The sequence below is a fragment of the Lasioglossum baleicum genome, chromosome 2 (genome assembly GCF_051020765.1).
Source record: "Lasioglossum baleicum chromosome 2, iyLasBale1, whole genome shotgun sequence".
In the NCBI taxonomy this organism is placed as follows: Eukaryota; Metazoa; Arthropoda; class Insecta; order Hymenoptera; family Halictidae; genus Lasioglossum; species Lasioglossum baleicum.
The window spans coordinates 2,495,596-2,517,594 of NC_134930.1; the positions used below are offsets into that span (position 1 = coordinate 2,495,596).

The 21,999-nt window shown below is 39.8% G+C and overlaps 1 protein-coding gene across 1 annotated transcript; it reads left to right on the forward strand.

Annotated features, from left to right (window-relative positions):
• Positions 1-234: 234 nt before the first annotated feature.
• Positions 235-2,432, forward strand: LOC143220157 (uncharacterized). The gene is made up of 3 exons (XM_076445883.1): positions 235-1,147; positions 1,675-2,126; positions 2,193-2,432. The coding sequence occupies exons 1-3, from the start codon at positions 235-237 to the stop codon at positions 2,430-2,432; spliced, it is 1,605 nt and encodes a 534-aa protein (XP_076301998.1).
• Positions 2,433-21,999: the final 19,567 nt, after the last annotated feature.

Sequence of the window (21,999 nt, forward strand, 5' to 3'; positions counted from 1 at the left end):
GCAGCAGAAACTACGGCGAGGACGGTCCGTCAGAGAGGGGGAACCTGTGCTGGAGGGGAAGCGTCCTCGCGTCCCCGATTCTGGCATCACTGCGCCAGACACGACGCGATTCGATACTCAGTTCAACCTTCCGCAACCACGGAAATCACCAAACGAACCATATTATCGACCATCGCGAAGATCTATGATCCACTCGGGTTACTCGGACCCATTACAATTGTTGCCAAAATATTGATGCAACAACTATGGACCTTAAAAATCACTTGGGACGAATCTGTCCCAGTCAGCATCCACACAGAATGGATGAACTTCAAGGGTGACCTACAACAACTCAACAATATCGAATTTAATCGTTTGGTGAAACTGAACAACGCGAGACAAACAGAAATACATGGGTTTTGCGACGCAAGCGAAAGAGCCTACGGCGCCTGTATATATATACGAACAATTGGTAAATTCGGGTCCATTCACGCGCATATACTCTGTGCCAAATCACGAGTCGCACCACTTAGCCAAATCACATTGGCTCGACTGGAACTGTGCGGTGCAGTATTATTAGCTACCTTGTTCCAAACCACGCGGAATGCATTGACGCACAATATCGACAAGACCACTTTCTGGACAGATTCGACCATCGTCTTGGGTTGGTTGCGCAAGCAACCATCAATTTTAAAGACGTTCGTCGCGAACCGCGTAGCCGATATCCAACGGAAAACAGATATTCAATCATGGCGGTATATTCGGTCAGCAGACAATCCAGCCGACCTTATTTCTCGCGGAATCACCGCAGCCGAGTTCAACAACAATGCGCTTTGGCGTAACGGACCTGAGTGGCTCTCAAAGGAGCAAACGGAATGGCCACCCGCAAGATTCACCAAATGTGAAGAATTACCGGAATTGCGTTCAGTAACCTGTCTAGTCAGTTCGACCATCCTAACTGATGAGATCTTGATGCGATACTCGTGCATACACAAACTCCGACGAATCGTAGCCTATTGTTTACGCTTTCGAGTCAAGGATCAAAACACAGGGCCTTTATCTCTTAAGGAAATAAAGGATTCTAATAAACGAATAGTAAAGCTATTGCAAGCCGTCACCTTTGCTCAGGATATTCACGATTTGAAATTAGGAAAATTGTCAAACACCAGTAAATTACAACCGTTGTGTCCATTTCTCGACGACGAAGGAATCCTGCGCGTTGGTGGACGACTACAGAATTCCTCATTGTCTTTCGAACAAAAACATCCGATATTATTGCCTCGGGGACATCACATTACTAGACTTATCATACGAGATTCGCATCAGAAAAACCATCATTCAGGGATCACAGCCACACTCTACGACGTACGACAGTTATATTGGCCAATCGATGGAAAAAATACAACACGCCAAATCATTCGGGGCTGCATCAAGTGTTTCCGGATGAACCCCAATCCCGTCGATTATGTTATGGGCAACCTACCTGCCGCGCGCGTCACCGAGGGTCGCCCGTTCCTGACCAGCGGCATAGACTATTGCGGTCCTTTTTTCATAAAGGAGCGGCAATTCAGAAATCGAGTCCGAGTCAAGGTATACGTGGCCGTTTTGTTTGCTTTGCAACTAAAGCCGTCCATTTAGAGGTCGTCAGCGACTTGACAACAGAAGCATTCATTGCCGCTCTCAAACGATTTATAGCTCGACGAGGAATTTGCAAGAACCTTTACTCAGATAATGGTACAAATTTCGTTGGCGCGAACAACGAGTTAATCGCACTTCAACAAACATTATCCAAGGATGAGAAATTTAATCATTTTTTAACTGCCAAGGAAATTTCATGGCATTTCATGCCCGCGTTATCACCTCATTTCGGTGGATTGTGGGAGGCCGCCGTTAAATCATTTAAACACCACATGAAACGAGTCGTCGGCATAGAACTGTTCACACATGAACAATTTACTACATTCGTTATCGAGGTCGAAGCCATTCTCAATTCGCGTCCTCTGACACCTCTCTCGTCAGATCCAAACGACATGTCCGCTCTTACTCCGGGCCATTTCCTGATCGGTGGTTCTTTGACGTGCATTACCGAGACTGATTTCAGCCAAACGCCATCCAATCGCCTGTCTACTTGGCAACATATCCAGAAGGTTAAATAAGATTTCTGGAAACGATGGCACAAAGAATATGTTCATCAGCTTAATATTCGTCACAAGTGGACCAGGGGAGGTCACGAGATCAACATCGGAACTGTTGTACTTCTGAAGGACGACTCTCTGCCACCATTGTGTTGGCATCTAGGTCGAATACAACAAATTCATCCAGGGCCAGACGGGATCATAAGGGCAGTAACCGTTCGTACCATCAACGGCACGTACACGCGAAACGTGAAGAGGCTGGCGCCTCTTCCTAATTTAAACAGCGCACAATCATCCAGTGCTGCTGTCTCAACCTAAACCAAGTGAGTCAATGTCTTATATTGTATTGATCGATCGAACCGATCAACGAGGGGGAGCATGTTCCGTCGCAACGGATCGTAGTCCTACACAAAGAAATGTTTTTCCTCGCAAGAAATTCGTTAACGGAAATTCTCCTTTAAACATAAAGAACCATGGCATCTGCAGTGAACCGTACTGCTGCGCGAAATAAAGAGCTTAAGGGTCGACTTCGTATTTTATTTACGATATAGCCGTTACCAACCGTTTTTCGGATTAGAAGATTATTTATGCTACGGTCACTCAGGTACGGCCAAATGTTATTTTGTACATCCGGCAATTCTCGGAATACTTACTTCGTCCCGGGTTAAGAATATTCACGGTCACTCAAGATACAACTGTAAAGAACCCTCGCCGTCATAAATTACAACCCCAGATGTGTAACCCCAGATGTGTACGCCCGCGTTCGCTAAGCTCGGTCCAAGGTTAAACATTCAATTCTTTAAGGACACGGTCAAGGGGCGACAGTCAACCGTCGAGCGACGTCAATTACCGCTCTTGCCTTCATACCAGGTAGCACCCCACTCTTCCTTCCGACTAGACCAGCCTCTCAGTCACCATGGAAGGAAGTTTGAACAATTAAGGGTGTCCTGATTGGTAAACGACGAGTTGACTGAACCAACCCGGACAGTTCTTTCCCTCATTACAATAGATTCGACTTCCCTTTCCTTGTCTAAGGTCAACCTCTCCACCCACGAGGAGCCTAACCGACCTCTCGCTAAGACCAACGTCCAGTACTTTCAGCAGTTCGCTTCCGAATCTCTGAACGAGTAACACTGACCAGTCTTGCTTGAGCGTCTCACGTGATTGCTGCATACACGATCAGCACATTTCACTACAATACAGATCAACACGGTTTGATCTGCGCGCGTCTAAGGCAGGATCTGTTGGATTAGCCTTACTGACGAGTTCACCAACAGATCTAGAACGAAACGCGATTCCTCCAGTCAATTCCTTATCCACACGATCCGTTATTTAAATTGAAACAGTTGTCTAAGATTAGTTTGGCGGGCAACATTCGAACAGTCGCGAACCCATTTCTCTACAATCGAACATTTTGAAATTGGTAGTTCCGCGAACGAACACTGACTGTTCGCTCGCGTGCGAATCTCGGTGCTTGACAAATCTTTGGACGGTGGAAGAATAAATAGGAACTGTGTAACGGTTGGATTACTTGTAAGCTGAGGCGCCTTAACGGATAATGGAAGGGAGAATGGGGAAAAAGTTTTATTAAAAAAAAACCCCTTAACAGTCTTTGGTATAGGATGTTTGCTTAAGTACTACTTAGGGACTAACTTATTACTAACAACGATATATACATATTGTATACATATGTATAATATTAGGTAGCTATCGTGCCACGGTACAATATGATGATGTTGAGTTTTACATGTAGATCTCTCAAGTCATTTAAGTGGCCCTAGTGTGATGTTGGGCACTATAATTTTCCGCTCGAGTAGCTCTCGCATGTGAGTGTCATTTGGTGAGAGCCACCAGCATTTTTTTTTATCTAGTCGATGAAAATCTTGATGATCTTTCCTAGGTATGAACGCCTAACGCGCTGAGCCAACTGAATTGTTGGAAACGTGATTTATATTTCTAGATGTAATGTCTATACTGTAGAAATATTAATTAAGTTGATTTCATTTTTTAATTACTTCTGTAGAATGCTCAAGGTTTATCAGACCCTGATAGACTTACAGAATAAATAGAACGCAACAATTTTAAGGTTAGCTTAGTTCTTCGCGGAAAAAACGTCGAAAAAATCGGTTTTTATTTTTTTTAACAACGGCGCACCAAACCGAAAAATCTGAAAAAATTCATGAACAATACTTATAACAATATACTGCTACTGTAAAAATATAAATGTGGACACTCTAGAACTTCCATGTGAAATCTGCATTTTTTCGATTTTTTTGAGGTTTTTGATTTTTTACAAGCAGGATTTCCCTTTTAAAAATCTGAAACTAATTGCAAAGTATGTATTTGGGTTCTCTTGACATGTGTCAGATTTTTTTCAGAATTTCTAAACGTCATTAACTAGGGAAAATAGGCCCAAAACTGATTTTTCGATTTTACCCCATAACTACCCTCCCGATCGAGATACAGGGTTGAAATTTTGCACAGTATGTTTTTTCTTTGTGTTCTATCGAATGGTACATCGTCGATAAAATTCGGTTCAGGGGCATTTTTGACTATCTTATCCGGCTATATCCATTGGCTATTTACAACCAAAAAGTTTGAAATTGGTCTCAATCGCGTGTATGCTATTAGGCAGAATGTTCATGAATTTTTTCGTAATTTTTTATTGAACATGTGATTTTTATTGAACGTGTGATTAAAAATTAATTTGGATGAGCACTTTTGACCATCTTATATCCGGCTATACGATTTTTCATACTTACTATTTGCAAAAAATCTGAAAAAATTCACAATCATAAGGAATAATATCTACAATTTTGTAGAATTTTTCTAGAATTTTTAAGTATACCATTAAATAGGGAAATTGTGGAAAAAACCAATAATTAGTTTTTACCCTTTCATTACCCTCCTGGTTGAGATAAAGGGTTCAAACTTACGAATATACATATAATATATATTTAAATTTTTTGGAAGGTTAAAAAATGTAATTAAAAAAGTAATGAAAAATAAAAATAAAACTCGCTGCACGCGGGGACTCGAAGGCTAGCTCCAGATTGCGATTGATACGCTCGACGGCTCGACGGCCGAATTTCAGAATCAGTTTCGTTTCCGTCAAGCAGGCGTGGATGTGGTTGGAGAGTGCTAAAAATAGATTGTGGCTGGCGCAAGCGCACAAGCAGCGCACACGGACAGAGTAGAGGTACGCTGGTGTGTGTAGCGCGCGTGCAATCGAACAGGCACTCACACGGACAGAGTAGAGATACGTTCGTGTAGCGCGTGCGCAGTAGAAGCAACCTGGCGACGACGGTGCGTCAGAGTGGGGGGTCGAGTCGGCTGAGCGAGCGGAGGGGAAAAACCCCACGACCCATGATTCTGGCATCACTGGTGCCGACGACTGCGACTCTCCCCGTCGCATTAGAACATAGTGGTTCACACCGATATAGCCGAGACGAGAACAGATTACTACTGTGGAGGGGATATTTTTTTGCGTCCTGCGTGTACAGTAGGGTTGACCTTCGTTATACTTGGCGAAAATTATTTCGCAGATTTTTTGTGGGACAACCTCTAGAATGGTGCCATTGGACGAAAAAATAATCTGTGCAAAATTTGAAATTGATCGAATAACGTAAAATTCTGCCAAATCGGCTTTGAAAATTTTTTAATTTTGAAACTCGCTTTTCTCCACTGCAGTATATGGTCAGCATATATGTTTATACAGGGTGTCCCAAAATTCCTTCAACAGCCGGAAATGGGAGTTTCCTGAGACCATTTGAAGCGACATTTTCCTTTGCAAAAATGTTATCCGCTGCTTGTTTAGGAGTTATTAACGAAAAACACGGACCAATCAGAGCGCGACATAAACTCTGTCTCAGGAGAGAAGGGACTTGGGTAACGACCAGTTTACGTCGTTCGCTGCGCAGGTTCGCCCTGATTGGTAGTACTCCCAATGCACAACGCATGCGCGCAGTGGCACTGAAGCGACGCCATGCGCCGCAGCGCTGCAGACTGCCTCATTCGCGTTCTACCGGGTGTACTCAGGTGTACTGCATTACGCACGCTTCCACAGTTTTCTTTGTGTTCTGTTTGCACAGTGTTTTTGAAGTGTCAAAATTATGTAGATACAATATATTAACACACATCTACAAAAAATGTACAAATTATATATAAAATTAAATAAAATATATTGGGTCTTTACATAATTCAATCATATTCTTTGTGTGTAAATCGTAATTTGTACATTTCTTGTAGATAAGTGTTAATATAATAACACATATCTACAAAAAAATGTACAAATTATACAAATAAATTAAATATATTATTTATTACGCGTGCAAATAGTCCCGATTTCCCATTCCGAATCATTTCATGCTAACCCGTTTCACTCCGGTACACCGTGTACATGAATACTCGCGTCGAGTAGAGTGGGGAGTGGGTAGTGGAGTGGGAGTTCGGAGGTTCGCAGCAAGCCGCTGCCTCAGTCGAGCTGCGCGAATTGAGTCCCTTCTCTCATGAGACAGAGTTTAGACGCGAGTTGGCACAGTCGGCCCAGCGCGCCAACTGTCTATTGGCCGACTGTGCCAACTGGCGTCTAGGTCGCGCCCTGATTGGTCCGTGTTTTTCGTTAATAACTCCTAAACAAAGCCACAGATAACATTTTTGCAAAGGGAAATTTTGCTTCAAATAATCTCAGGAACCTCCCATTTCCGGCTGTTGAAGGAATTTTGAGACACCCTGTATATCCTTGAATTTGTCTTATAAATACCATAAATGGTTGCAAAATTTTTTTAATCCTACTTAACTTATTTTTTCGTCAGTAGAACGGTATGCATACAGTTTCTGTAAAAATGCCAAATCTTGACGTGGCGCTTCCGCTGCCATCGGAGCTCGAATCCACGCTTTTATGTAAATATTGGCGAGAAAGACACAAATGTCGCGAATTCCATTTTCTTCTTCGACATTTAACATAAACTGATTTTTAAATAAATATATTTTTAAGCAATATAAAGCTACTTGAGTTGATTTGAGTTAATTGGTAAGCCCTCAAGCCCCAACCAAACAGTCTTACATAGAGGCTCCAGGGCCCCATAATTTACGGTTAACCACTGGTCTCACACAGATACTTGTTTGTTCAATAACAGTTCACTGGAACTAGATTTGAGAGCAGTATTTGTCCCTAGTAGTAATAACACTGTCCAACAGCCAAAAAGTATTTCGATTCCCACTATGCGATTCTTATAGAGTTTTCCGCGCTGATTCCGAATCTGTTTTTCATTTTTTTCCTATACGTCCAGTTTTTGAGAAAATGGAGTTAAAAAAAAGACATATTTTTCAACTTTAAACAAATATTGCGATGTTATTATAAAAGATATTGAATTGTTCTTTACAGCAAAAGATTCGCTGGACCCTTATTTTTTGAGATAAATTCGAAAATATCCGCAAAAATTGGTGCAAAAGTGGTATCTCTCCGGCTTTAATCATTGTTTAAACATGTTTAAACAATCATAATGTAGTAATATTGGATATCACTGTATTCGGGAAAGTCTACAGAATCTTTTGCTGTAAAGAACAATTCAATATCTTTTATAATAACATCGCAATATTTGTTTAAAGTTGAAAAATATGTCTCTTTTTTAACTCCATTTTCTCAAAAACTGGACGTATAGGAAAAAAATGAAAAACAGATTCGGAATCAGCGCGGAAAACTCTATAAGAATCACATAGTGGGAATCGAAATACTTTTAAAAAGTTGAAATTTGTTGGACAGTGTAATCAAAGAGAATGTCCTCTCAGCACGCATGTCCTCACTATTATCATCGGAAGGTCAAAACGTTTATACATCGTTGTATCTACTTAGTGCTCGCATGTTTCCTACAATTAGACAGTGCACGCACTCTACATTGGTTCTCAGAATAGGTTTCATGGTTTATATTTCGATAAAACTTTGTAGGTTATGTCAAACTGTCTGAAATAACAGAGTCGTGTTTTGTGTAGTTGCGACAACTCGAATGCTAGGAGTAGTTTTCAAGCAAGTTTGAGAACCATTAGAAATAAAAATATATACTACTGTACAAAAGAAAGGAGCACTCGGCCATATTTAATAGAAAATGATAGGCGATAAATAGAATAGGGTACCGCTGCTCGCACGTACGGGCCTTATGGCCAGATTCCAAGCATAGAGAGTGTACGTATCGTATAAAGTAATAGATAGATTATGTACCTTATATTCAAGTATTTTTATATTAATAAACTTATGGTTATTGAGACAAGGAAGTTTACTCATGGATAGACCCACGACTCATCCTAACAGAAAAGCGTAAAAAATCAAATAAGAACACAGTAAGTTTTGAAAAAGGATTCCGATGTTTAATTGAATCGTTCTGAGAATATGTGTTATTGCGGATTATCTAATACTTTAAATGCAATAAATCAATCATTGTACAATTCAATTTCGTAAAGATATTGTTTGTCATTATATCTTATAATTATACTGGGTGCTTCTTTCTTTTGCACAGTATGTAGTGTACTTTCAATTTCAAAGCAGTCTTCTTCTTATGTGTCTCAACTTTCGCCTGGCGAATGCTGAATGCAAGCTTCGTTCGAAATTCAGTGGCTCAGAAAAGTGTTTGCACACCTAGTATTTTCGATATAACTTCTTGTAAAGGATTAGCACATCAGTTGATGCTGACATCGAATGAGCCGCTGATTTGTCACATCAATTGACTTCAGTCCTGTTCCAACATCCGATGCTGTTGAGCCTGATTACAAGGAAATTTAGGAATTAAGGGGATTTATTTTAAATGGAAATTTGAAGCGTCAATCAAGTGTTTTAACATAATGTAATAACTCGAAAGTTAATTAATCGATTCGACTAGTGCACGGCTTATACACAGGGTGTTTTGTTTATTTGATAACGGAAATATCTTGTGACGCACTAAATTTACGAAAAAAATATTTGTTTACAAAAATTGTTTGGTATGAAGGGTACAATTATATAATCTAATTTTTTTGAGGACTAGAATGGTAGGGAGGGGGGATTTCAAAGTCAAATTAAGGTTTTTTAAATGGATTGTCCTATGACAACACAATAGTGTTGACCTTCATCAGCGCTCGGATTTACTTACTCGCGACGGCCGAGTTTCAAAGGCTACACCCGCTCCACCCGGCCGCGCGTCTCGCTCCCCGTGGCGGCCATAGTTCGGACCTCCTCAGGCGCGTTCCATACTCGCTACTCGTGGCGCCTAGGAGAACTAGGAGCGCCACGGGGAGCGAGGGGGCGTAGCCTTCGAAACTCAGCCGTCGCGAGTACGTAAATCCGAGCGCTGACCTACATATGTCCTAAACGTAATAGTTAACGAGATATTATCGAAGTATAATAATATGACTTTGAGCTTGATCTGAAGGTAAAACTTTATTTTTCGAAGATCAAGGTCATTTCATTATACATATCTGAATGTATTTTCGATCAGTTACACGGCCCAATAAAATAAAAATGTAGTTATGTAAGAATGTTTATACCACCGTTTAGATGACTTGAGTGTTTCATATGTTTATTTGTTATATATAATTTTATTGATTTATGCTGTTATATATAATTTTATTGATTTATGCGTTGCGTTAGTGCTTTTGTTAACAAATGTATGTTACGTTCAGATTTTGTTAAATAAACAGTTCCCTGCGAGCGAGCAACAAATTACGACGTGTCGTGTCGAGTCTCCGAGCCTCCTTACAGTTATGTATCAAAAAACATCGATGACCTTGATAACTTCGAAAAAAATGACCTTCGGAAAAAAATAGGTACAGTAAATGATCCTTCGTGAACTCAAACCCCCGGCCTCTTCACAACGACCGTATAAGGACGCTATTTTTGATTTATGACTGCGTCTAGATACACGTCGACCGCGCCGAGCGAGACTTCAATAGAGAGCCGAACATAGAGAAGGACAGAGTGAAATACGGATCGCGTGACCGAAGCGTGTCTCCGTCGCCGGCACAGTTTAAAGGCCCGCGAGTTCTCACAATGTATGTAATGGCAATGATGGAATTGTTCATTTTTAACCGACTTCGAAAAAGGAGGAGGTTTGAATTCGATCTGTACGTGCCTTTTTTTTGCTTTTTTTATATGTATGTTCACCGATTACGCCGAGATGGATAGACCAATCGGAACGAAACCTTTTGCATCTTGTAGAGTATGTTCCCGGGATGGTCCCGTGCAAAACAATTTTACATTTTTTTATTAATTACGATTTTATATGCGAAAATGTAGGGTGGTGATACCGTTGTGAACTCCGTTGAATGTTAGACATTAGGAACAGTAACGACGCGACGTCGCGTCGTTACCGTTATCGATTGCGGCTTTCAGATATTTATAAATTACGGTTTGGAATGTGATATCTGACAGAGATAACAAAAAGTGTGAAATAAAAAAAACTTTAAAAAAAAAATTAAACCGGCTTCGAAAAAACGCACTAAAACGTATAAAAAAGTGTGAAATAAAAAAAAACTTTTTAAAAAGTGTTCGGGATTCGAATCGAGAGGTTTACCGGTCGATTGAGACACGCCGGGTTTTTCTACCAATTTCAAGAACACACGCCGCGTGTTATTATTTTCGACACCGCGTTCTCAACGGCTCGCCGTCGTGACCCGTAAACTACCTCGATTCGAATCCCGAAACAATCGACTCTGCGATCGATCCGCCAATCGCGGACCACCGCGTTCGTCGACTTGGGCCTATTCGGGAACCCCCTCGGCGAAGCGGGGTCACTCTCTTTGTTCATCGCGCTCCGAGAACACACTCTGGTTTAAAACTCATTGTAACACCGGCTTTTCTGGAATTCACGCGTGTCAGAGCCGTGCGCGCTCCACTTCTTTCATAAATAAATCAACGTTCGTCATTGATCTCCATCACATCGTCCACCGCGAGTCTTCTTTAATCCTTGTGTCGTGACCGTTACCTTTCCTCGCGCGTCCAAACCTGGGCGATCCCGGCACTCAGGCTTTCCGACCGTCGGTCGAAGTCGAAACAAAAAGAAAAAACGCACTAAAAAGTATAAAAATTTATGTGAATACACGCGAACTTAAATACAATACAATCTTTTCGGAGGCGGCGCAAAATTGAAAATTTTCGACACTGGAAATTACGAAAATCCTTAAATTCTTCTAAATACTAATATATTTATATTTAAATAATATATGTAAAGAAAGTACATGGCACTCTCTTTTAAATTATCCCGCGCACACATGGCGCGGTAGTAAACAGATGAGTAAGAAAACACCAGAGGGAGAGAGAGATAGAAAGATAGAAAGACAGGTGTGTGATGAAAAAGGGAACACATGCTAAGACTAACCTCAGAAAGTGAAAATACAGATTATAGATACAAGTAAAGATTGTGTGAATAGGGAAAGGACAGTGAATAATTGACATTTAATGTCGTTTCTCTTTTTACAGGGAAGATTGTAAATAGTTGTAAATAGGAGCATAAAATCAAAAAAATCTCTTTTTACAGAGAAACTCAGTTTTGTGATTATTCCTGTCTTTACCAAACCATCCGGAAAATTGAATAACATTATATGTATATATTTGCGCCGCCTCCGAAAAGATTGTATTGTATTTAAGTTCGTGTATATTCACATAAATTAAATGGAAATTATTTTAGACTTTTTAGTGCGTTTTTTCTTTTTAAAAAGTTTTTTTTATTTCACACTTTTTTATACTTTTTAGTGCTTTTTTTCGAAGTCGGTTTAATTTTTTTTTTAAAGTTTTCCATTAGGTTTTTATGGGACCACTAACTCATTTCTGGCATTTTTCTGATTAAAATGATACCAAACACGATATAATTTGTCCCATATTTACTCTACATGCGAAGCATAATTAATAATTTATCATATATTTAACACATACTATACATATATAGCATATGTTTAAATAAACAACTTACCATCTTGAAAATATGTTCTCAAAGAATTAGACTTGAATTTTGCAAATTAACGGAGTTACAGCCCGTAGGAGCACAGCGCGACGTATGTATCGTGTTTGGTATCATTTTAATCAGAGAAACGCCAGGAATAAGCTAGTAAAAGTGCCATAATCCGATCATGAAAATTAAGAAGTTTGAGAATACGATTCACTCGAGTCAATGTTGTGGTGTTCACACCGATATACCCGAGCCGACATCAATCGTCGCCGCCCTGCGGAGCGACTCGGTTGACTCGGCGTGGCGTCAGTGTGGCCAGAATGAAGTTGGTTTCAACTTCATTTCCCCCTCCAGGCTCTCCACTTTATCCCCTTCCACCGTTCAGTCCCTATCGCGCACGCGCAACGTGTCTTCCATTCGCCTCACTCTGCCTCACTCTATTCTCGTCACGCAACGTGTCCAGGGTTGCCAGATGCTGGACGTGCCCGGCCCCTTACTTTTCCGTCTCTCGCCACCAAGCTGCGTTAAGCCTGCCTTCGCTTCCCCCACTCTTACCACTGCCGCTGCCGCGTGCCGCGTGGAGCATGCTACCGAGTGGCGCAGAAAACACCGTACGCTTATACAAGCTGATTTGCTTCGGAAAGGTAGGCTATATACTGCTATAATGAAATAAATTTATTCGTGTATTGTTAAATAAACACAAATCAAGGTTTGAAAAATGTATATTTGCGACCTGCTAATTACAATCACTGCTATTGCTTTCGCTAGTATTCTATTCTACCGAAAGGTAGGCTATACTGCAATAACGAAATAAATTTATTCTTGTATATTGTTAAATAAACACAAATTATGTTTTAAAAAATGTATATTTTCGGCCTGTTAATTACAATCACTGCTATTGCTTTCGCTAGTATTCTATTCTACCTAAAGGTAAGCTATACTGCAATAACGAAATAAATTTATTCTTGTATATTGTTAAATAAACACAAATTATGTTTTAAAAAATGTATATTTGCGACCTGCTAATTACAATCATCACTTTCGCTTCCTATAATTAAATTTTCAAATTCTTGCGGTGTACTTTCTTTCTTGTACATATCGCTATTAAAATTCTGTATAAAATCGTCGCTTATAACATAATCGCTACATTTCATATGAGTATTCCTAAATTCTAATTTAACTCTACCGAGTGCAGTAACCATTTGAGGCTGCAGTCGATTGCGATCTGCCGTTTTCATTTCACTTATTAGGGAGAAAAATCGTCCTATGGAAGCGAAAGCGGTGATTGTAATTAGCAGGCCGAAAATATACATTTTTTAAAACATAATTTGTGTTTATTTAACAATATACAAGAATAAATTTATTTCGTTATTGCAGTATAGCTTACCTTTAGGTAGAATAGAATACTAGCGAAAGCAATAGCAGTGATTATAATTAGCAGGCCGAAAATATACATTTTTTAAAACATAATTTGTATTTATTTACCAATATACAAGAATAAATTTATTTCGTTATTGCAGTATAGCTTACCCAGCTCGGTCCACCCACAGCTCCCGGAGCCTTTCTGCCCTGCTCGAGCGGTGGACCCGAGGGTCCTCGCCCGGCCAAGGCAGGAAGGCGCCGACACCGGTAAGAGAGGGTCGTCGGAGGCGCATCCGGACGCCCCGGCCCTCCCCACCCCACCCCCCACGCGCCCACCCCCGGAACTAGCGCCCGGGGGGTGGCCGGCACCCCTCCACTAACGTCTCGGGGTGCCGGGCCAACTCGGGGGGAGATTAACTCCCCCCCGGGGACCGGGGTCAGCTTACTCCCCCGGCCCCTCCATCCACCGCCCCCCTACGCGGGGGCACACGACGGCGCGGAGTGCGAACTCCGCGCACCGCCAAAGGGACCCCAGCCCCCCCGGGAGGGGGAGGCATTAATTGACGCGGAGAGGGGTAAACTCCCCGCGCCCTCCCCCCAGTCACCGTCCCCCCACTAGGGGGACCCGCTGCGTCGCGGGGAGGCGTCCCCCGCGCCGCATCACCCGATCCCGTCTCCCTCCCTCTTCTCCCTGAAGGGGGGGGGGCTGCACACGACGGCGCGGGGGACGTCCCCGCACCATCCTCCTCCTCGCGGAGCCCGGGTCTCTTTCCCGGGCCCGCTCGGCCTCCTCCTTCTGGGACATTACTGTCTCGCAGAAGGAGGCGGGTGGTGTGTAGCCTGTGTGTCTTGTTTTTTCTAGGTATAACGGGTTGGGGTAGGTTGAACTGAATGTTAGACTATTGTTCTGTATATTTCTAATGTTAGCCCAGTGGTTTCTGGTTAGCTTTAGCATAAAAATGTCTATTCTAGTAATTTTTGTTTTTTTTTAATAGGTTGTGGTTACTGATGGTTTTAGTGTAGTTTGATTTGGGGGTTCGGTATGCGCTTAAACAAGCTCTAAGGCATCTTCGTTCGAACAAACGAATCTTCTCCATTGTGCTGGCGCTGATATTAAACCATATCGGAATGCCATATGTTAGTATCGGTCTTATTAATCGTTTAAAACAAAGAAGTTTTACTTCTGAGTCGAGATCTTTGCAGTAAAAGAGTCGCTTGTTCGCCGCAAATGCCTTTTGCGCTTTGTCTAGTTGAATGGTTACGTGTTCATTGTAATTTAACTTAAAATCTAGGTGTACGCCTAAATAACGAACAACCTGTTTGTGTGGGATTTTAATGTTTCTGTCTTTGTTGTCCTGTAATTGAATGTGTCTAGCGTTTTTTTGTACGTCCCTGTCTGCGTCGGATTTCTTTGTGATTGATGGTCTGAATAAAATTGTTTCGCATTTGTTAAAGTTTATTTTTAGTTTCCATGTGAAAAAGTAGTCTTGTAATTTGTCGAAAAGGTCTTGTAATTAACTTCCCGATTTTATAGGGAAGTTATTGTAATGACCCCGAAAATCGAAAATCGATTTTTTAGCAGATCTTCACGTTTCATGGTCATTGCAGTCATTTTAGACTATTTTCAGCAAAATGTTCGTGTGTGTGTGTGTGTGCGCGCGCGCGCGCGTGCGTATGTCTGTCTGTATGTAATCAAATTTTTCGTTAACGTTTTCAGAAAAAGTAACAACGCGATCAGGATGATGAATTATGCAATCGATGTGCCCCGCTGTAACTTAGAGCTGATTAGATTTTGGTCCATTTTGGTCAAGTAGTTTTTTAGTTTTTTTAGTTTTCTTAGTTTTTTTCGAAAGAAGTTCATTCAACAATGCAATTTATACGAGAGAACGGAAAGTTTCCGCCGAAGAAACAAACGTAATTACACAATAAATTTTTTTCAATTTTTCTAAAATTAAAAAAAAAATTTTTTTAATTTTTTGTTGTACCTTATGATGATGTTTCCGCTTACAATAATCGAAAATTATCCCAATGCAAGAGTGAGTTAATCATCTCTACTCCCGAGAATACATTTTCAAAGAATATCGATGAAAGTACAAAAAAAAAAGATTAAATTGAAAATTAATATAAACTATATGATAATTATTAATAACATTGATGTTGAAAACGGATTGGTTAATGGAGCACACATGCGGAATATTAAAATTGATTACTTTTCAAGAAAATACTAAAATTCCGTCTATATTGTGGTTAGATTTTCAATTGGCCAGAGTAGGAGTGAAAGTAAGAACACGTTGTTGTGATTATATGGAAAATGCAAATATTGATCAAAATTTAACACCTATAATAAAAATATCGAATCAAGTACTGTTGTGAGCTGACGAGAAGATCCCTGGCAGGAATGCGGTGACGTAGGCAAGAATGCGCACCCGATTGGTTGGCCTGGAGGGGGGGCGCCTAGGCTGTCACGCAGTTTCGACTCGAGCGTTCTATTGGCCGACGCAGTCACCCCCACTACTCGAGTCGCGTGACGAAGAGAGGGAATCAGACGTACCCTAGGGTACTCAGTGAGGGTACTCAACGGCGTAGGCACAAAATTCAGAATACTGCTGAAAAATTGTCATGACGTAAAACTTTCTTATGTTCCTTTTCTTATTATAAAATGTTCAAATCAGTATTGACATTAACATTCTGCAGCACATATTAATAATCGTATATATATTATAAGCTCTCTCTCTCTCTCTCTCTCTCTCTCTCTCTCTCTCTCTCTCTCTCTCTCTCTCTCTCTCTCTCTCTCTCTCTCTCTCTCTCTCTCTCTCTCCCTCTCCCTCTCCCTCTCCCTCTCCCTCTCCCTCTCCCTCTCCCTCTCCCTCTCCCTCTCTCCCTCTCCCTCTCCCTCTCCCTCCCTCTCTCCCTCTCCCTCTCCCTCTCCCTCTCTCCCTCTCTCCCTCTCTCCCTCCCTCCCTCTCTCCCTCCCTCCCTCTCTCCCTCTCTCCCTCTCTCTCTCTCTATGAGATGAAAGATAGTGAAAGATCGCTCTACGAATACTGTGCATTTATGGTGAACCAGAAGTGAATAAAATTATACAAGGGTGTCGTGGCGTTGAGAATACACGTAAGGACCAAGTAGGAAATAATTTCTCAAACGGGAGTGTGTGGCTTTCAGAAGAACGCGGAAACATTTCCCATGCGGGAAACATTCCGCGAAAGGCAGCCATTATTAGCGACGTGTCTTGACTACACCTGTGTGTGTGTGTGAGGGCGCCCAAAATCAAAACAATCGACGTCAGTCGATACCTATTGATATGGACGAGGAATACTCGGAATATAGATGTGCCGCATGTAAGAAGGCGATAAGAAGCCTGGTCGTACAATGTAAGTCGTGCCTTAAGCTTTTTTTTCACCCTGGATGTGCAAGTAAACATAAGGTGTACGATAAAAATCGAGAATATGTGACATGTCCTGGCCCATATGAGAAGTTTACAGTTGACAGCGAAAAAGATACATCGACGCGAGGCGGAAGAGAAAGACAAAGTTCGATAGGATCGTCAGAAAGTGACGTAAGCAGAACGGTAGGTTTGAACGCGAGCATGGATATGAAAATTGATTGGGTAGTAAGAACCATGAGAGAGATGAAAAATGAAATGGCATGCAAAAGAGAAATAAAAATGCTAATTAAGGAGACAGTGCAAGAGGAATTAAAAGGTATCAAACAAGAAATGGAAGAATTACGAAAAATGTTTCGAGGAAGAATGCAGGTGTCAGACGTAAACGTGCACGGCAGTGTCAGCTACAGTGAGGCGACGAAGAAAAAGAAGGAAAACATCATAATAATCAAACCGAAGACTCAGCAAGAAAGCGAGACCACTAAGAAAATAATAAAAGAAAAGGTTGATATTAAGAATATGCCAATGGGGATAACAAAGGTACGAAAAGGAAAAGAAGGAACAGTAATTCTAGGCTGTGAAACCGGAGAAGAAATGGAGAAAGTAAAAGACGTAGTACAATCGAAGCTAGGTGACAATTATAACGTTACTGAATCATTTCAAAAGAAGCCGAAAATAAAAATTGTCAATATTAGCGAGGAAGAAATGGAGGGGGATGATGATGAACTAATAGATACAATCAAGAAGCAGAATAGTATTGGTGAATCTCACATTATCATAGTAAAAAAAATCCAGAAAAAAAAACATATAGATGATAGTCAGACTAGAAATAAAAGTAAAGAAGGTAGATCTATAATAATTGAAGTAGATGAAGTAACACACGCAGTGATGTTAAAAAAAGAAAAGTTGAATATAGGCTGGAGAAAATGCCCTGTGTACAATCACCTCAGTATAAAGAGATGCTTCAAGTGCTGGGGTTTCTACCATATTGCTAAAAACTGTACGAGAGATGAATCGTGCCATAAATGTGCAGGAAATCATAAAGCAAGTGAATGCAAAGAGGTTCATAATAAATGTGTGAACTGTATGTTTAAAATAAAAACATACAATTTGAAAATAAAGGACGACCATGATGCTATGGATCCGGAATGCCCATCATATAAGAGGGCTATCGAAGAAGAGAAGAGAAGAGGTGGATGGGAAACAAAAAAATAGCAGCTACAGATTGAAGAGGATCAGATAGTATATACAAATGCACAAAGTCTACTGGCACACAAGGACGAGATACAGCACCAAATGATGTTGAAATTAAATCCGGCAGTCATAGCACTGTCGGAGACGAGACTGACTGCGGAAATCGAAGATAGCGAAATAAATGTACCGGGGTACAGTGTGGTCAGATGCGACGCAGAAACAAGGAACACAGGGGGGGTTGTTATATATGTAAGAGACGATATTAAATATGAAATAGTGGTATCAAAAAAATTAGAAAGAATCGTTTGGTGCGTGGCAATAGAAGTGAAAGAGATATTGTTTAAAGGAGTGGTAATGGTTATATATCATTCACCGAGTGCGTCGCATGGAGAGTTTATAGGATTCTTAGAGGAGATAGTAGAAGAACTAACAATAAAAGAAGAATGTATAATATTAGGAGATTTTAATATAGATTGTAAGACCGACTCGTATTATACTAATAAGCTTCTAACGACTATGCAAAGTTTAGGAATGAAGCAACATGTAGACAAACCAACGAGAGTTACCAAAAATAGTGAAACAATTATAGATCTAGTTTTTACGAATAAAGAAATAAATGTAGTAGTAAGCTATGAACCCAAGATAACGGATCACGCGTGGATAAAAGTCGCCATAAATACAAACAAGACTGTAAATAAATATAAAGAATTCAGTGGCAGGGATTATAATAGATATAATGCGGAGGAATTTGTTAAGCTAGTGGAGAGTAACCTTGGAAAAGGGCAAGAGCTAGACATTAACTTAAGAGCAAGGAAACTAATCAATAGTATAGTTGATGCCCTAGATACCTCGGCACCTAAAAAAATCTTTAGAATACCGAAAATATGGGAAGGGAAAATATGGTACTCCAAGGAAATAGAAGAGTTAGCGACTAAAAGAGATGAGGCATATAGAAAAGCAATGTACGATAGCACGGAACAGAACTGGCACCTATTTAAAACTCAAAGGAACGCAGTGGTAAATTTAATTAGATCAAAGAAAAAAGAATATCATGAAAACATGATTGATCTTAATAGAAGCGATCCCAAAGCTATGTGGAAAGCATTAAAAGAAATTATTAGAGGAGGATCAACTGGCGCAAAAAATGTAGAAAATGTAGATTTCGAGATATTAGACAATAATATAGAGTGCAAATTAGCCGACAAATTTAATTTATATTATATACAGAGTATTCAAAACATAATAAAATCTATAGGCAGGGATAATACTACGAGCCCAAACGAGAGAACTACTTATTGTATTGAAAAGAAGGGAGAGATGGAAAAATTTGAGTCAGTTAAGGCAGAGCAGTTAGAAATAATCATTAGGGAGTTACCAAAAAAGAAAGGAACGGAAGAAGGAATAACGAGCGATATATTAAAAACGGTATTTAGTGTGATAGGTAAAGAATATTTAGATATAATTAATAAGTCTCTGAGTGAAGGGTGTTTTTTGAATGAGTGGAAAACATCCACGATAATTCCAATACCAAAAGTAGGAAAACCTAAGAGGGCAAGTGACTATAGGCCTATTAATATGTTACCGATATATGAAAAAGTGGTAGAAATAATAGTAAAAAAACAAGTTGAAGCGTACCTAGAAAGTAACAATATCATAACGGAGCATCAGTCGGGGTTCAGGAAAAATTACTCTTGTGAAACAGCCATACAAACCGTTATAGATGAATGGAAATTATTCATCAGTGAGAGACAAATAGTAGGAGTCATTTTTGTAGATCTTAAACGGGCATTCGAGACAATTGACAGAGGAAGATTGTTAGAGAAACTATATCAGTATGGTATTACAGGAACGGTTCTAGAATGGTTTAGGTCTTACTTAAAAGATAGAACGCAGCAAGTTCGACTGAATGAAGAATGGTCAAAGATATTGGAAACAGAATATGGGGTGCCACAGGGTTCGGTATTAGGCCCATTGTTATTTATAATATATATGAATGATATTGTAAAAGCGTGTTCGGAGGTATGTAATATAAAAATGTTTGCGGACGATACCTTAATTTATGTAATAGGTGAGAGTAGTGCGGAGGTTGAGAGAAAATTGAATATTGCGTTTAGAACAGTAGAGTTATGGATGAACACCAATAAACTAAAGTTGAATGCGGGGAAAACGAAGTATATGTTAGTTAGAGGTATAAGAAAAGAATTGAGAGGCAATACTACTGTGAGATGCTTGGATTAGCCAATAGGCGCGAAAGATGTAGAAAACATAGATTTTGAGATATTAGACAATAATATGGAGTGCGGTTTAGCTGATAAATTTAATTTATATTATATACAGAGTATTCAAGACGTAATAAAATCTATAGATCGAAATTATACAACAAGCCCAAATAAGAGAACTATTTATTATATTGAAAAGGAGGGAGAGCTGGAAAAACTTGAGCCAATTACGACGGAACAGTTAGGCGCAATCATTAGGGAATTACCAAAAAAGAAAGGCACAGAAGAAGGAATAACCAGCGATATATTACGAACAGCGTTTAGTGCGATAGGTAAAGAATATTGTGATATAATAAATAAGTCTCTGAGTGAGGGTTGTTTTTTGAAAGAGTGGAAAACATCCACGATAATTCCAATACCAAAAGTAGATAAACCAAAGAGAGCAAGTGACTATAGGCCTATTAATATACTACCAATATATGAAAAGGTATTAGAAATAATAGTGAAAAAACAAATTGATGATTACTTGGAAAGTAATAATATCTTAACGGAACATCAATCGGGCTTCAGAAAAAATTATTCGTGTGAAACAGCAATTCAAACAGTTATAGATGAATGGAAATTGTCTATTAGTGAGCGGCAAATAGTAGGAGTTATTTTTGTAGACCTTAAACGGGCATTTGAAACAATCGATAGAGATAGATTATTAGAGAAACTATATCAGTATGGTATTACAGGAACGGCTCTAGAATGGTTTAGGTCCTACTTAAAAGATAGAATGCAACAAGTTCGATTGAATAATGGATGGTCTAAGATACTGACAACGGAATATGGAGTGCCACAGGGTTCGGTATTGGGCCCATTGTTGTTTATAATATATATGAATGACCTTGTTAAATTTTGCTCCGAAGTATGTAATATAAAAATGTTTGCAGACGATACCCTAATATATGTAACAGGAGAGAGTAGTGCGGAGGTTGAGAGTAAATTGAATATTGCATTTAGCATAGTGGAGTCATGGATGAATACAAATAAACTGAAGTTGAACGCGGGGAAAACGAAATATATGTTAGTTAGAAGTATAAGAAAAGAATTGAGAGGCAATACTATTGTGAGATGCATGGATGGAAAGGAAATTGAGCGAGTAGAAATAATAAAGTACCTAGGGGTAATTATTGATGATAGACTCAGATTCAACGATCATTGTGATTATATGTTAAAGAAAATAGGGAAAAAAATAAGTTTTTTAAATAGAATAGGAAATGATATCTCGGCTTACACTAGATGTACGATATATAAGACAATTATAGCTCCTCACTTTGAGTACTGTGCGACACTACTAATCGATATGGGAGAGACACAGTTAAGTAGGCTCCAAAAAGCGCAAAACAGAGCAATGAGAGTCATATTGCAATGTGACAGACGTACAAGGATTAATTGTATGCTCCAAACGCTGCAATTCATGAGTATAAGACAAAGGCTGTACTACAATATGTGCATATTTATTTTTAAGATATTAAATAATATGATGCCTGTACAATTTAGTAATAGACTTAGAATAGTAGGCGATGAAAGTGCAATACAAACACGACAAGCGGGGAATATTGCGGTTGAATTTCGTAAACGAGAAGCTGGCCCAAAAAAGTGTATTCTATGAAGAATATTAATGTATAACGCACTAGCAGACGAAGTAAAATGCTGCGATAATGTAGACGTGTTTAAGAGAATGTTAAAGGAATTCGTGACAACAAATGTAATGTAACATAAAGGTATACAAAATAGCTGAGAAAGCTAATAATCAATCATCAATCTCTCTC

Coding starts and splice junctions, on each gene's coding strand:
- LOC143220157 (XM_076445883.1), top strand. CDS start 235: ATGCAACAACTATGGACCTTAAAAATCACTTGGGACGAATCTGTCCCA. Junction 1,148..1,674: donor AGGAAAATTGTCAAACACCA/GTAAATTACAAC, acceptor AACGATTTATAG/CTCGACGAGGAATTTGCAAG. Junction 2,127..2,192: donor CTTGGCAACATATCCAGAAG/GTTAAATAAGAT, acceptor ATTCGTCACAAG/TGGACCAGGGGAGGTCACGA.